At 58.3% G+C, this 15,976-nt stretch overlaps 1 protein-coding gene across 1 annotated transcript; it reads left to right on the top strand.

The window, feature by feature from the left end:
* The first annotated feature begins 1,215 nt into the window (after window positions 1-1,215).
* Window positions 1,216-7,128, top strand: LOC119105631 (SH2 domain-containing protein 3C). The gene is made up of 8 exons (XM_037229090.1): window positions 1,216-1,236; window positions 2,055-2,137; window positions 2,711-2,858; window positions 3,295-3,462; window positions 3,817-4,112; window positions 4,394-4,562; window positions 5,010-5,215; window positions 7,062-7,128. The coding sequence occupies exons 1-8, from the start codon at window positions 1,216-1,218 to the stop codon at window positions 7,126-7,128; spliced, it is 1,158 nt and encodes a 385-aa protein (XP_037084985.1).
* Window positions 7,129-15,976: the final 8,848 nt, after the last annotated feature.

Here is a 15,976-nt window from a genome sequence, read left to right as displayed (position 1 = left end):
AGGTTTGGACTCAATCTTAACGACGAAATTTAAAAAAAAAAATAATGTCGGTATTGACCTTTCGACTTTCTCTTGCCACTATCTGACACCATTCGAGCACTGGCTATCGACCCGTTGTTGAGGAGCTTTTTCCTTTACCCTTATTCGTTGCAGGTGGATTAAATGATAGGTAAAGCGACTTTGGAAAAATATGACAACATTAGAACACAATTCAGAGCCCTAATACAGAACCAAACTCGTCCATTTTCCTCATGTCGTCATCGCAATCAGGTCACTTTATCATAAAAAGTAGAAAATTACACAAACTCAGTCAAACATTTCTGTGCATTTGCTCAGGTACGAAACCCTGATGTTCAAGTGCTAAGACGTGCTAAGTGTGGTAAATGGTGAGATGTTCAAGGTCGTCTGAGGCAAGTCGCCATATTTCGGTTGGCTGCATTCACGTCTTGCAGCAAATGTCCGCCATTTGCATCGGCTGAGCTCCAGGCAGCATAGACACGATACTTAAAAACACACGAGTATGTGGTCTCCCACGTGGGCACACTAATCAGCATGGGCAACACGGCACACACACGGAATCGAGCCTGCACTGCGGCCGGTGGACATTTTTGCAGGCCAACCCCGCGAGCTGCACGAACTGTTTACAGCTCGTCGCCGAGCCCACGGTCTCCCCTCCCCCTTCCCAGCCCTGTTTATGCTGCCACGTGCAATTTCATGGCACGGTCAGCCCGGGGGCGCCGGCCGCTCCCAGCCGCCCCAGCGTTGTGACGTCATCCATTGATTAGTGACGACACACGGCGGGTATCAGCGCGGCGCGGCGCGCCGGCCGGCGCAGCAGGGCGGCGGCGAGCGGACGCCGTCGACACGTCTCGCGCGTCCCGCAGCGCGCGTCACGAGAACGGTGCGCTCCGCAAACATGGTGAGTACAGGCTGACTCGCGGCTGGGGGCGTCGGACCGTGGCTGGCCGTGAGCTGGCGGGTGGATTGGACCGCGTGTTGATGCGGTGGATCGGACCGGCGGCGGCTGCGCCAGGGCGCGCTCCGGCGCTCGCTCCCGGCCGGTCGGGTGGGATCGTTCTCGGCTGTGTACGGAGCTCTCGAGCGAGTGTGCCGAGCGACCAGGGCCGTGGCAGGCGTCGGCGGTCACGCGGGTTGCGGTGCAGAGGTGTGCGCTGCCGTTTTGTACAGCATGAGGGACCATTAGTAGTTACGAAAATGGACATTTTCCAATCGAGGGTAGACGTAGGAACAAAGGACCGAGAGACCCATGTCCCACTGTTTTGATTAAGTCTCAAACTTGCTATCTACTGTTTGAAACTATACGGAAAGAATAGCATGCAATGTGAGCTTGCCCTTCACACTTGTCGGGACCCTCCGATGCCCCATTCCCTCAGCAAACAGATGTTCACTTTTCGGGGCAAATTGGGACGCGTACGAACTAAATTAAGCATGTCAACCAAGAAGACCTCAGTTTTCCGGGGTTGAAGTGAACAGAGAATGTGGTGTGATCAGTGATGCAGCCCCGTTCAGTCTTGCCATTCCGTATTCGCTACCGACAAGCCCGTATACCTGGGGTCCGCCGTGTGCTGACACCAGAACGACATTTCCCGTTGGCTCCTGATTTACACCTTTAAAAGCGTAATGGTATTGAGGCCTCCATATCAGCGCTCTGTCTGCACGAGCGCTGGGAGCGAGCTCGTAACGTAGCCCTTGAGCGCTGGTTCTCCGCAGCCATCGGTGCACCCTGCGTCCAACCTACCTCCGTCGACGATTTCCGTGACGTTTTCCGCCGAGGCCAAAGTGCAAACGGCAATGGCACAGCGTCCACGATCAATCTGCTACCGGTGACAAACATCCGCCAGCTTCACCGTTTCACACCGCGGAGTGACGCATGTGGACGCGCGCTGCTCGGCCGCGTCGGCGACTGCGTCACCAGCTGCGCCCCGTGTCGCCGGCAGCTGCCGGCCCGGACCGAGGGCGGCGCGGCGGCGCGAGCGAGCGCGCCGAGCGGAGACGGCGGCAGCGGCGGCGGCGGCGGCGGCGGCGGCGGCCAGCCGGCCGAGGCCTCCATCGACGGCCCGCGGTCTCTCGAGTGGGAGCTGAGCCTGGACAGCGCCGACCTGCGCTCGCACGCCTGGTGAGCGATAGAGGAGGGGTGCCGGGGAAGCGAGGGATCTAGGAGGGTCCGCATTTCGCACGATTGGTGGGGAGGCGTCTAAGCATGATATTGGGGTCGAAGAAGGCCATTGAAGGATGAAGTGTTCACTGTCACGCTGGTCAGGGGCACAGGCGTGGTGCTCGGAAAACGAAAGAGCCCCTGTAACCTCACAGTCCTGGCGCTTGTGAGGGGACAGAGGCGTGGCGCTGAAGACTGTACCCTCCTCCTGGGGATGAAGCGTCCGCGTGCTGACCATGCAGAGAACTAAGGCAGGGCGCTGGAGACGGGAGGTACCCCTGTGAGTCCACCACCAATCGCCGGTACGCCAGTATGCCCGTTACGTCGGCTACCCATGGTTTTTCATGCCCGTTTTGCTGAATGATATTGGTCCTCCGTGTATGCACAAACATGGTCTGCATTAGTTTGAAAGCATTACAGCGTGCCGCCCAGCTGTCAGGTGCCCTCGACCGACCGGGCTGGCCAGTCTGGCAGCTGGGCGCACTAAGCTCCGATGCTTCGCTGCACAGCTGGATCTAACGACGGGCTCTCCAGGTACCACGGCCGCGTCGGTCGGCTCGAAGCCGAGTCCCTGCTCAGCGAGGACGGAGACTTCTTGGTGCGCGAGAGCACCTCCCAGCCGGGGGAGTTTGCCCTGAGCTGCCGCTGGAGCGGCACAAGCGTCCACTTCATGATCAATAAGGTGAGGGATGCGCCACTGTGCTCTTCCGTTGCGGAGCGACAGCCTGCTACCACTACGATGCCCAGTTTGTGCCGATCCTGTGAGGACGCAGCGCCTCCCAAACTCCACCGCGAGCTGTTACCGGCATTCGAGCTTCCGCATTGCTGTCGACGGGCAATGACTGTGAATAACTCCGTCAGCGCGTGAACAATTTCATTTTCTGACCTGTCGCGGCTGTTTGGAAAGCTGCTTAATCAACGATGCGATGAGTTGCTTGTTTATTCGCTGTGCGAATGCAGCAGCAAAGTCCGTGATGATGATTGTGATCAATTGTGAGCGCCGACTGGCTTCTCGCCACACCGTACCGTGCAAGGCTGGCTGACTCGATTCAAGACGTCATGTGTCCCTCCCCTCCAGCAGTGCAGAGACCTGAACCGAGCGTGCGACTTCCCCCCAGGTGCGCGTGAACCCCGACACCATCTACGAGACCGAGCAGTTCTTCCTGGAGGACGAGCCGTACGAGACGATCCCGCACCTCATCACCAGCTACGTGGGCGTCGAGCGGGCCGTGTCGGCCGCGTCGGGCGCGCGCCTGCGCCGGCCCATCACGCGCACCGTGCCGATCGGCGCCGCCCCGGCCAGCCGGCCTGGCTCAGCCCACCTCAGCTGGAGGCGCACGCTGTTGGGCCGCCACCAGCGCGTCAGCAGCGTCGAGCAGCTGACGGCGGCGCGCCGGCTCGGCGGCGGCGGCCACAGCGGCTCACTGCCGCGCCTGGCGTCGGCCGACGCTCCGCTTTACTCCCAGCCGGGCCGGCTGCGCGGCCCCGGCGCCGCCTCGCCGCCGCCCAAGCCCCTGCGGCGCGAGCAGCGCGTCTACGCCGAGATCCCCGAGCCGGCCGACCCCGGCTCCGACTCGGGCCACGGCTCGGGCGACTCGGCGCATGCGCCGGAGCCGGAGCCGGAGCGGGAGTCGCGGGCAGAGCCGGCGCCGCTGCGGCCTGTCGAGGTGGCGCCACCGTCGGCGTTTGACGTTGACGCGTTCGAGACGCTGCTGCTTCCGGTGACACACAACGCGCCGCTGGACGCCACAGCGCTGAAGGGCGTCACCCTGGAGCTGCTGGAGGCGCCGGCGCGCGTGTTGGCCGCCCACCTGACCTGGTGGGACCTGCGGCTGCTGGACGACGGGGAGGAAGACCTCGGGCTGGGCGTCGTCTCGGGCATCGAGCTGGTCACGCTGCCCCAGGGTCAGCAGCTGCGACAGGACCTGCTGGAGAGGTGAGGGATGCCGCCCAGCGCCCAAACGATGTGACACTTTTCTGGGTGTGGGGTACACCGCTAGGGACATAGTTGTGGTGGTCCGATGTGCGACCTGCGCTCTGTCTCCACCGTTGTGGCAAGATATCCAGAACACCCAACGCAGCTTGGTCTGGCGACATCGCGCGTCACACACAATTTGTTTCAGCAAACAGTTTAGAGGCGTTTTTTTCGGCGAATATGCATTCGCCTGGAGCTGAGGATATGGAAGTGCTCCTAATGCATGTCTTCTCCACCCGCAGATCCGAATGGTTTTCGGCCTTCGTGATCGCCACCATTGTCAGCCAAGAGGACGAAGACGAGCGGGTGCAGATGATCAATAAGTGGATCAACGTGGCGATCGAGACCAAGACAGCCCTTGGAAACCTGTACGGCTTTGCCAGCATCATAAAAGGGCTCTGCTCTCGCCAGGTGAACAAAACTGCTTGGAATCAAAACCAAACTGCGAAGGCACCACGCCGATCAAAAGCGCGATCCTTCTGGTGAACCGCGCTTGTCGCCATGACGCTTTAGTCGTAATGCCCGGACGTGTAGCCCGTGGCGCTTTGTCTAGCACTCGTTCCGTCGTAAGTCCCACACCTGGTCTGCCATACACTACAAACAGCTGGACTCCATGTCAAGCGGGCCTGCCATTCCTTGTCGCAGCGAGCAATGGACTGAGTTTCGAGACTGCTGCGTTACAGTCAGTGAAACGACTGAGATTCTGGTCATGATCTAGTAAATGCACTCGGTGTGACAGCTATCAGTGCTAAATCCTTTTGTTCGTATTTTGCTTTTCATGCTGGTAACGCCTGTTGTGACAGCAACTCTTCGCTCTTAATGCTGCCTCTGACATTGGGTCTGTCCTCTGGTTGTCAGGTCCAGAGGCTGTACGTCACGTGGCACCGTGCGCGGCAACGCTTCACGGCCGCTGCCGTCGAGTTCGATGCGCAGCTGCGGCCCTGTCTGCGCAGCATGAACGATGGATCCAACGCCGAGGCGCCGAACACGTGTTTGCCCCATCTGGCGCCGCTGGCAGCGCTGCTGGAGGAGGCGCTGGCGCCGGCCACCACCGACCAGCTGGAGATGGCGCTGCTGCAGCTCTCCGCCGGCCGTCAGATGGCAGCCGAGGCGGCCGCGTACCGGCGCAGCGCGCGTGCCGCCCGCGCCGTCCGCCCGCCACCAGACGGTGCCGGCGCGCGGGACGACATGTTCCGCACGGAGTTCCATCTGTGCTGGCTGCTGGGCAGCCGCGCGGCGCGTGCCGACCAGCACCAGCGTCGCGGCGAGCTGGCCGAGCGCATGCAGCAGGTGCTGATGGTGCTGGCCGAGCAGCGGGACGCCAGTCCCACGTGAAGAGCTCCGCGCCCGTGACGTCATTCCCACGTGAGGAGCTCCGCGTCTGTGACGTCAGTCACACGTGAAGAACTCCGCGCCCGTGACGTCATTCCCACGTGAGGAGCTCCGCGTCAGTGACGTGTCACACGTGAAGAACTCCGCGCCCGTGACGTCACTCCCACGTGAGGAGCTCCGCGCTCGTGGCGTCAGTCCCACGTGAGGATTTCCGCGCCCGTGACGTCATTCCCACGCGAGAAGCTCCTTGCCCGTGAGGCTGGCATGATTAGAGTAGCGGGTTGCCCAGCGGAGGTGAGACCAAACTCATGGTATGGACATGAAGTGTGCGACATAAGCCAATTTGGTCGTAATTATACGACAAGGCTGCATTCTAGACAGCCTCTGACGATTCATGCACTGTCAGATACGCGAAAGGTTACCTTGATACCGTTCATTTTGAGGACAACGGACGGCAGGTGTGCAGCCCGCATCACCCGGCTACGTCATACTGACGGCAAGTGTGCAGCCCGCATCACCCGCGTACGTCACACTGATGGCAAGTGTGCAGCCCGCATCACCCGCGTACGTCAAACTGATGGCAAGTGTGCAGCCCGCATCACCCGGGTACGTCACACTGAGGTCTATGCGCTGAATGGCCAAAATCCTTGCTGAAACAAGGTGTGAGCTATCATCGACGCAGACGCCATTTTTGGCGCCACGACGTAACCTGGCAAGATCCGAGAAATATCGCGCTTTATAAGCCAGCGGACTGGTGCGCAGACACGAGCAACAACGAGCAGCGGCTGGGCAACCGAACCGGATGTTCGCGCCGTTCTGATGGTGCGAGGCCCGTGAAACTGGGTATACGTGATTAGGGAGAGCTGATGGGAACGTGTCGGCCAATGACGGCTACTAGTCAGTGGGGGAGATATGCCAGTCACCACTTTGAGCTTTCTCGTGTGACGGACAACGCTGCGCGTGGTGTGCTGTTAACAACGCTGCTATGCAACCAGTGCACAAATGTCGGTGATTGCCAACGCTGTTAGAATTTTTTGCCCTTTAGGGCTCTCAGTAGCACTCATGTTTGTTAGTCGCTTCGAGCGCTTTATGTGATCTTCTGCATTATTCCCGTGATATTGACATACCTGATACCTTGCGTGGCGCGATGTCAGTCGAGTAAGGCATCCGACGAGGCCTTGTCTCGCATGCGAGCCGCACGGCGCCCATCAAACCGTAACGGATGATAGCGCAGGCCCAGGCCGTTGTCCGTGACTTAATACAACGATTTGTAAGCTGTGCTGGCGCGTGTCGTCGTCGGAGGGCTGTCTGGTGATGTAGGCCCGCCGGCGAGCCAGCCCGGTCGCGTGCCGATGGGCCTGAGCCTGGCGGCCGGCGTACGTGCGTGGGGACGACCGGTTCAATGGCCTGGCAGGGGACCCGACCCGCCGTCCCAGTGGGCGGCCCGTGCTCCCCACAGGCGCGGCGGCAGGTGAAGGTGGCCACGTGACCGGGGGTCGAAGAGCCGGCGCGGAGCACCGCAGCGAGCTCCGCGGGCGCCGAACGACACGCCGACGTGAGGCGGACTGCGTCTGGCAGCCGGCGTCGCCTGCGCGACCAGTCATCATCACCCGGGCGCCAGGTGGTGACGGGGAGGCCTGTGTGACGCAGGCGGCGGCGCCAGGCGAGCCTCGGGCGACGGGAGACAGCGGCACCGCGGATGTGTCCGTCAGAGGAGCGATATCCGAAACTGAAAACTGAAACGCAGCGACGATATGCAAGCAGAGCGCGCTTCAGCCAACGCGGTGTGCGTGCAGTGAGCGAGCCTTTCCCTGGTACCAATTATGATCCCCCCAGCCTCTTCAGCTCGCATGTTTGAAGCCTGATTCCGCGGGTTCCAGAACGCTCTTTGCTGGAATGCGCGAAACATTTGAGTAACGAGACAGGCCCGTGAAAATTTATCATTTAAACAACAGCTTTTAGCCAACCCAAGCTGCATGCGTGCACGAACGACTGGTTAGCCAAACGTTAGAACCTAGTTCACCACGTGAGAGTTCAGCTAGAATGCACGAAAAATGCCAGGCTGCCAGCAGTGGATTCCGAATGACTGGTGCGACTCAAGGCGGGCGATTTAACAGCAGCGAAATGTCTGTATGGAAGTGGATTGAACGCAACGCAATGCGTGGCCATTACAATGTACCGTCGATCCGGCACGAATTCTTAGCTATGGGTTCTTCGGACGATCAAATCAGATGTTTGCTTGCGGAATAAATAGTTTCTATTTATTTGCCTTCAGGGCGGGTTCACGGCAGGTGACGTGACTTACTTTAAAAGCTCATTACTTACTTAGACGACGTCAAATGCACGTACTGAACTGCGTTAAAGTACTTCCGTTAAGCTTGTAGGAAACGTACCTTTAACACAAGATTCCCTTGACCCTTTTCACAAAATCAGTGCTCACCCATCTCCGGCCTGGTCTCCTCCCAACAATGGCCCTAAATGCGATCCGCCATCCAGGCACATGCCGAGGACAGTGATGCGTCTTTGGAGACGATATGGGAGTTATGATGCCAGCGTCACTTCTACTTAACCACGTCCTGGAGTCATTGAGAGAGTAATGTATGGATAATGCTATATTTCGCTGATAACATCGGGTGCGAGTGTCACGAATATCACAATGCAACATTCGTCACCGAGCAACGTCCCACCCGGAGAACGAACGTACCCTTTACAGCGTCACGGCGCGCAGACGAACACCACACTGACACGTTCAAGCATAATCACCACCCGATCTGGCCATTATCATCACAACTCAAGTCACAAAAACCGCACCAGCTGTTCTTACACTTCGCTTTCGCTTCCCTCCGCCGCATTAGACAAGCCAGCAGCCTGCCAACGCGGCGTCGTCACAAGCCTGCCACGGGCGACATGGCCGCCTGCTCCGAGACGGCGCGTCGACAGTCGACATCAGAGCGCGCAGCTCCCTCGCGGCACGAGCTTAAAGCCATCCTACTCCAAACCGCTAGAGGCGCCGCCGCATCCGGCCGCGCTGCGACCCGCCCCAGGACCCGTCAGCTGTCGCCGCCGCTGGCCAGCCGGCTCAGCGGCCAGTCACCTGGTAGTTGAACTGGTCGCCGAACTTGTCCGCGTGGCGGCTGCCGTCCAGCCGGTCGAGCGCGGCCGCCAGCCGGCGCGCCGCGCGCCCGTTGAACAGCTTGTGCGCCAGCCGCTGACGGGCCGTCAGTGGACGGCGCACGTCCGTCAGGCCGGGGCCGGCGCCGGCGCCGCGCCGCCGCCCGCCGCGCACGCGCAGGTCCAGACCGGTGGCGGCGCGCAGCTCGGCCAGCAGCTTCGGGTCCTGCCGCAGCACCGGTCAGGTCACGTGGTGGGGATGGGACATGGGAACTGAGCGTGAAGATGCAGCGGTGGTGTCATTGTGACGAGTATTTCGATTTGTCTCAGTAGCGATTTTCTGCGGGTACGGATCTATGTACCACTGCGACTCACGTAGATTTGTGACACGTGCCGGACATCACGCCAGGTCACGAAATGCGGGTCACTGACCTTACAACACACCACACACACATATGGACCGTTACATCACCAATATTCGGATCAGGTAACTGAACAGGCCTACCTCGCCGAAACTTAACACCGCACGAGCAGGTCAGCATTCCACCACCAGCTACGCCAGCAGCGCGCGCCGGAACCCCACGCCCCGACGAGCGAGCGACAGCGGCGGCGGCGCGGGCGGCGCCTGACCTGCCAGTCCTCGCCGCGGGCGCGCTGCTCCCGCTCTCTCCTGCGCGCCTCCTCGTCGAGCGGCTCTCCCTCGTCGTCACGCGGGATGATGACGCCGTGCAGCGGACACCTGCGCCGGTCGGCGCGCGGACACAGCCGGCCGCTGGGCAGGCGCGCGCGGCACGTGTGTCGTACCGGCTCGAACTGTCCGACGAACTCGACCCGCCTCAGCTCGCCGGCACCGCCGGCGGCGGCGGCCAGCGGCTCCGGCTCCGAGCTGCCGCGCCAGACGCGCGTCACTTCACACTGGGCGGCGGGCGGGCCGGCGGCCGGCGCCGGGCCGCGGCCCCAGGTCACCAGGTCGGCGCTGAAGGCGCGCAGCGGCGCCGCGTCCAGCAGGCGCGCTCGCCGGCTCTCCCGCGTCAGCTCCAAGGCTGTCTGCGGCGGCGTCGAGCCGCCCGCGAACCCTTCTGGGTCTCTCTGGTGTTCCCCTCGAGCCCGCACCGGTCGCTTCCAAGGCAGCGGCGCCGGGGACGGCGGGCACCGAGGTCCCGGGGACTGTCGCCGAGGTCCCGGGGACTGTCGCCGAGGTCCGGGGGGTCGTCGCCGAGGTCCGGGGGGTCGTCGCCGAGGTCCCGCAGACTGCCACCGAGGGCCCGGGGACCGTGGAGCTTCCGGGGACGGGCTCAACCCGCTCTGGCACTTCCTCGAAGTCGCTGTCGTCGCTGTCGCTGGCACCGCTGGCGCCGCCGGCCGGCAGGCGCAGCTGCAGGCTGTCGTACCGGCGCACGGCCGACGTCAGCGCCTCCCGCACGTCCGTCAGCTGGCGGATGGTGTTCTCATCGCCTGCGGCAGGTTCAGGCTCAACACACAGCAGCCGTGCCAGACTAACGGGGTGCATCACATATCATTGTAGCACTGCTATCGCTTCTTTCGTGAGTTTCCGTGACGTTGGGGAAGACGCTGTAAATGGTCTTATCTAAGTGCCTTAGCGCTGAAGCGCCTTTCCGAGCCTCCGATCTACACAAATCACCTAACTTTTGCTATTCCGTCCAAGAGCCCTACAAAATGGGTGCAGTGAAATGGTGGTGATGATGATTAAGGTTTCAAACACACCGACTAGTGTGGCCATTTGGAGAAACCCGTCAACAGCCCGGACAGCTAGACACAGCGGAGTCACCAGCCCCAGCCCAGCCGGCACGCCGCCGTCTCGCTCACCGCCGGCGGTGTTGGCCAGCTGGATCCAGCGTTGCACAGTCGGCAGCTGGACACGACGCACGGCCGCCAACAGGCCGCGCAGAGTCTCCAGCAGACAGCTGTTGTCGGCCGTGACGGCCAGCGGCGGCGGCCGGGCGGACACGCTGACGGCGGGCGGCCGCCGCCCGCGCAGCACGCCCGTCTCCGCCCAGTCGGGGTCGTAAGACGGCGAGGCGGCACCGGAGTCGGAGTCGGAGTCGGAGTCGGGGCGATGCGTGTCCAGCGCGGTGTCGGCTGGGAGCGTTTCGCAGGAGTCGTCGGCGCCAGCCGCCCGAGAGGCGTCAGCCTCTCGCCCGGCGCTGCCGTGCGCCGGGTCTGGTCTGGTGGTGCCCTGTACAGAGTCTTCCCGGCCGGCGACCTGCCCCGGGTCCTCTCGCGCAGTGGCTAGCCCCGAGTCTTCCCCAGCGGCCGAAGGCCCCGGGTCCACTTGATCCACGATTGAGCCCGTCTCCTCCTCTCCATCATCGTCCTCCTCGCCGTCGTCCCCGTCCTCGTCGGCCAGCATGTCTTCGTCAGCCAGCAGCAGGTTGAAGCAGCTCTCCACCTGCGTCATGGTATCCACCATGTCCTGACGCCGCTCGGCCACCTCACGCTGCAGCTGTTCCAGCTTTAGCCTCTTCAGCCGCTCCAGGTGCCGCTCCTGCTCCTCCGCAGCGCGCTGGGCCGCCTCCTGCTGCTCCTCAGGAGACACCAGGTCTCCTGGCCGGGTCTGCCGCCAGCGGGTAGGTCAGGTCGACACCGGCCAAGGCCCCGGTGAGAGCCCGATGCGCCGATCTCTCTCACGCGCTGCGGCTGCATGCCGTGAGACGAACGAGGGGTGAGCAACTGCAAACGATGCCTCGCAAATCATCCGCACCTTTGTTTTGAGAGTATGATAGAATGGAGAAGGGCGGAAGGCTTCACACAACCCAAGGGAAACAGTCAGCACTTAGCCTTGGTCTGTGATTGGGATGAAATCAAGACTGGTTCTGACATATCTGTAACCGTTGACTGATATCCGCGCCATGTGCTCAAACCATGGACACAATTTGAGGCAGCAGCACGTTGCTAGCTCGTGAGCAATGTCCAGCTTAGAACGCATTGAATAATTTGATCATTCTCGCAAAATATACTCAAAATGCCTGCGCAAAATGAAGCGTCAGTACCATCGCTCCGTGCTTTCCGCCAATTCTCTGCCCAAGTCCAGCCTCCACTACCTGTCTTCAGTTCCCTCAGCCTCACCTGTTGCAAGTAGCGATAAGCGACGTCCAGTTTCTTGTAGCCGGCGCCGTACGTCTGGTGCCAATGTCGCAGCGCGGCGGCGGCCGCCGCCGAGAGCCGACGGGCGGCGGCGCGCGGCGGCGGCAGCGGCCCGACCGTCTCCAGGCAGAGGTCGACCACCTGCTGCAGATCGGCCACCAGCAGCTGACGGAAGCGGTGCGAGCGGCGGAACAGCTCGTCCATCAGCTGCAGCGCCGAGAGCCGCACCTCGGCCTGCTGCCGCCGCAGCTGGCGCAGCGACAGCTCGTATGCCGCGTCCACCAGAGGCTCGCTGCGCCGACACAGCTGCTTGACGCGCTTGGCGAGCAACGCGTCTAGCTCCGGCAGGCCCGACTCGGTCAGCTGGCGCACGAGGCGACCCAGCTCGCGGCGCTGCGCCGCCACCTCCCCGTGCAACGCCATCCGGCGCCGTCTGCCAACGACAGATGTCATGTCTGAGCGGACAGGACGGCGACATGGCGCCGGATAGCGGGCACGGTGGCGCACGGACGGGAGCTGCGGCCAGGGCAGCGGTGCGTGTTGAGTGGCGGAAGTTCCAGACGTTTCCTGGAGCTCTTTTTAAGATTGCGTCTGAACCTTTTCATTAATGGATTTCGGGATCAGCGCCCATGCTGAGCGGTGCTTAATACGCAAGTCCTAACCCTGCCACTCGATCGTGAAATTCAGGGTCAATGACAGAATTTTGCGTCGAAGGCTTTAACGTGCCACGATTCTCAGCACGGTCCGTCCTGCCCTCTGACGTCGCCTGGTCCTGGCGTTTAGCCCAGCTGCAGGCCATCTCAGTCAGGGGCAAGCAGGGTTGGTCAAACCAAATCACCACTGTATATCCTTTCTCCATTCCCATCTTGTCTATTAAATGACCACAAATTCCTGAAGCATTGGTGCAATTCATTCATCTTTTGGTTTGAATTCAGGAGGCAAGAGAGATTCAGTGGCAGGCACCTCAGTGAGCCTGACTGGTGCCTGCCTGACCAAATGGCCATATGGTATCACCCACTTGGCTGGTTAAGCACATGTGGGTTGGAAATGCCATAAATTACTTGGATCATTCTATAGGATAACATAAACATCCCTACCTAAGAACTGCATTCAAACCCAGCAAACATTTGAAATGCTTGCTGGATTTAATTGCTGCCTCAGTGGTCTACAGGAAAAATTTCTGACTTGTAATCCAGCCACATTGAGCAGAAGTCCCACCATACGCCCACTGTTTGGCTCCACTGAAATGGAGATGTCAGTTGGCCACTGGCCAACAGGGGTCAACCCAGGTCAGGGCAGACATCAGTGTTACGCAGCACATAAAACCACACATTCATGTCTGGTGAAAGGGCTGTGGTGAAATGATCCCTTGAACTTGAGGGCACAGCTTGAGCAGTGGGTTTAGGGTACATGCAACAAGCTATGCTTTGCAGGTACTGTGAACCCAAAATCAACCATACAGACCATTCAGAATAAATTTATTTAAAAATGTGAGAGGACTTCCTTGATCCAGATTAGCAAGAGGATATCCTTAAAAGACACAGCTCACAAAAGGGCAGACAATATTGGCCACATACAGGATGGAAACCTCATGACAGCAGTGTTCTCAGGCTAATTTCTGTTCAGAAAAATTGATGCAAGTAATAAATGCAAGATAATTCATGTTCATCAAATCATACATCAGTGCATCAATGCAACATATCCAACAAAGAAAACTATGGGTTATTGGGTCATTGACACAAGTATCTGAACAGAATAAACTGAAGTATGGGAGGATGACCTGGCCTGTAAATTATATTTTGAAATGGAAGAGGTGAAAAGATATACCACACTGGGAAAAACTGGACAGAAACAAAATGTTAGCAAAATTGCTTGAACATATGCAGCCCAGCTCCAGTGATTAAAATCCAGGAAAAGAGCCATACATGTGCTAGATGCCAACAAATAATCCTTGTGCAACAATGGTGCACTAAACCTCCTGATTGCAACCCCTGGGCTAAAGCTGTATCAAATTGCACTGAACTTTTGTGTTTTGTTTAAAAGTCATTTTGGTGCATATCTGTCTGAATCTATCTTTACTACACCATGATTCTTTGAAAACATGGTTCTCTGCTCTAACAGTGGTGCTAGCCATGTACTGAGAGCTCTAAACACTCAAATTTTTAGACTGTCCATGCACTGACATGGTTACTGCCACCGCTGTGCAGTACATGTTCAGCATAACATGTACAGCGTTGTGTGGGGTTACAAAGGTTATCCAATAAATTGCCCGTCCTGCCCTCACCGTCGCAGTATTGGTAACCTATTGAGCAACCAAGGAAATTAACAATAATGAGTTTCTGCTGGGTATCAAAGAAATGCAAACAATGTCCGTCTCGATCCCCGCCTGCGTGCGGCTGAACACTGCTTACCTTCGATGCTCTCGCCCTAACCCCACCAAAGGCCGTGAGGTAACAACCTACCTACATAGCGAATCACATATACCGATTTGCGTAGATATTTACGATGCGGCTATGGTTGCAAAAGTCTGTTGTGCGTCACAACTGGCCACAGCTAAAACAAGAATTTTAAAGTCGTCCACGGACATCACTAAAGGTTGTGCAACATTCCCAATGCCCGTCAAATGAGGCCGATGCGGTACAATCACGCTCAAAATAACAATTTCAGTCTGTCTACCGGCTGAAATGAGAATGCAGACGTCCATAGTCCTAGTTAAGTCTTGTTCGAATATGCGTCGTTAGATAAGGCATCATGAAACAAGCGGGGTGCTCGGTTCATCTACTCAGTTATGGCGTTCATCGATTGTCATAACTCGTATCACTGCCCGAAGACATGTTATCTGTAGCACAGAACCTGATTATGTTCGAAACTTGCACTCAACGCATTTCATTGCTTGAGGGTATATATATATATATATATATATATATATATATATATATATATATATATATATATATATATATATATATATAGGGGCGGATCAAGAGCGGGGGGAGGCACGGGGCCATGCCCCCTCCCCCTTGGGCCCCAAAGGGACCCATTGGCTCCGGGGAAGCCGATCGCCGGCAGAACAGGTGCAGTTTTTTTTAACATAAAACGCAACAAAACATGATATCTCTTGACTTCCAGACGGCCAAGAACAGCTGTAAGCGAAAGTGAAGGGCCTATGAGAAGTAAAAAAAAAATACTTAATGATTGAAAAAGTTGTGAACTGGAAATTTTAAACCTCATTACACTCGAGGGGTCCATGCTGCTTCTGGGAGACCTATAGGCCCACTTGCAGGATAATTTCGACAGGTAAGGAGCATTCCACGTTGCCCTTCATTTCTTTGCATTTGCTCGGGGGGCCCTGCGCTGTTGTTTTGGTCCCTCCTGCTAGCGTGCCGGGGCACTCTTGTCAATCACGGACACCTCCACGTGTTCTTTCCATTCACCAGTAAGGCTGTGTGGGCTATAGCCGGGGTCCCGTATCTTAACCTGCCGAGGTATTCTCGGTTGCTCAGGGGCCCTTCACGTGGGTCTCAGTAAACCTACCGACATACTTGCGATATACTCATGGTCCCTCTTCATTGGTCTAGGGCGCTTCCAATTCTGTGTCACCTGCTTAGGGCTCTGCACTCTTGTCGGGGGCCTATCTGATGGCCTGCTTGGGCACACCAGTTGTTCGGGGACCCTCCACACTGGGTCTTGGGTACTTCTTTTCTTAATGAGGGACCCTACGCTTTTGGTGTGTGTGTGTGGGGGGGGGGGGGGGCTATCTAATAACTTGCTCGGGCACATTCAACCTTTCGGGGATCCTCTACATTGACATTGGGCACGTGCTATTTGAATGATGCCCTATGCACTTGTCGGGCACTTCTGTTCGCCTTCTCGGCCACACTGGATTGCGCGGGGGCCCTGCACCTTGGTTCTTGGTGTTTGAATTTAGGGCCTTCTGCTCCTATCGGGGTCATCTGATAACTTGTTCGGGTACACTCCATCTTTCGGGGGCCCTCTGCATCGGGTTTTGGGTGCTTTTTATTTGAATAGAGGGTCTTACGCCCCTGTCGGGGCTTCTTCTGAAAATATGCTCGGGCCCATTCAATTGTGAGAACCTCTACATGTGTTTTTGGGTACTTCCTTTTTAAATGGAGGACCCTCCGCGCTTTTCGGGGCCCCAGCTGTTAACCTACTCCGGCGCACTCGATTATTCGGGGCCCTCTACATCGTGACGTGAACATTTCATATTTGAACGAAAGGCTGTACGCTCTTGCCGGGGCCCCATCTGTTAACCTTCT

The sequence above is a fragment of the Pollicipes pollicipes genome, unplaced genomic scaffold, assembly GCF_011947565.3.
Source record: "Pollicipes pollicipes isolate AB1234 unplaced genomic scaffold, Ppol_2.1 Scaffold_6138;HRSCAF=7277_pilon_pilon_pilon, whole genome shotgun sequence".
Taxonomy (NCBI): domain Eukaryota; kingdom Metazoa; phylum Arthropoda; class Thecostraca; order Pollicipedomorpha; family Pollicipedidae; genus Pollicipes; species Pollicipes pollicipes.
Note: the sequence above shows the minus strand (reverse complement) of the source record. Positions and strands in the feature narration are given on the sequence as shown.

Bases quoted from the DNA above. Each gene is read 5' to 3' on its own strand.
- LOC119105631 (XM_037229090.1), top strand. From the start codon at position 1,216: ATGGACATTTTCCAATCGAGG. The intron at 1,237-2,054 runs GTAGACGTAGGA...GGCGGCGGCCAG, and splicing joins TGGACATTTTCCAATCGAGG to CCGGCCGAGGCCTCCATCGA. The intron at 4,563-5,009 runs GTGAACAAAACT...TCTGGTTGTCAG, and splicing joins AAGGGCTCTGCTCTCGCCAG to GTCCAGAGGCTGTACGTCAC.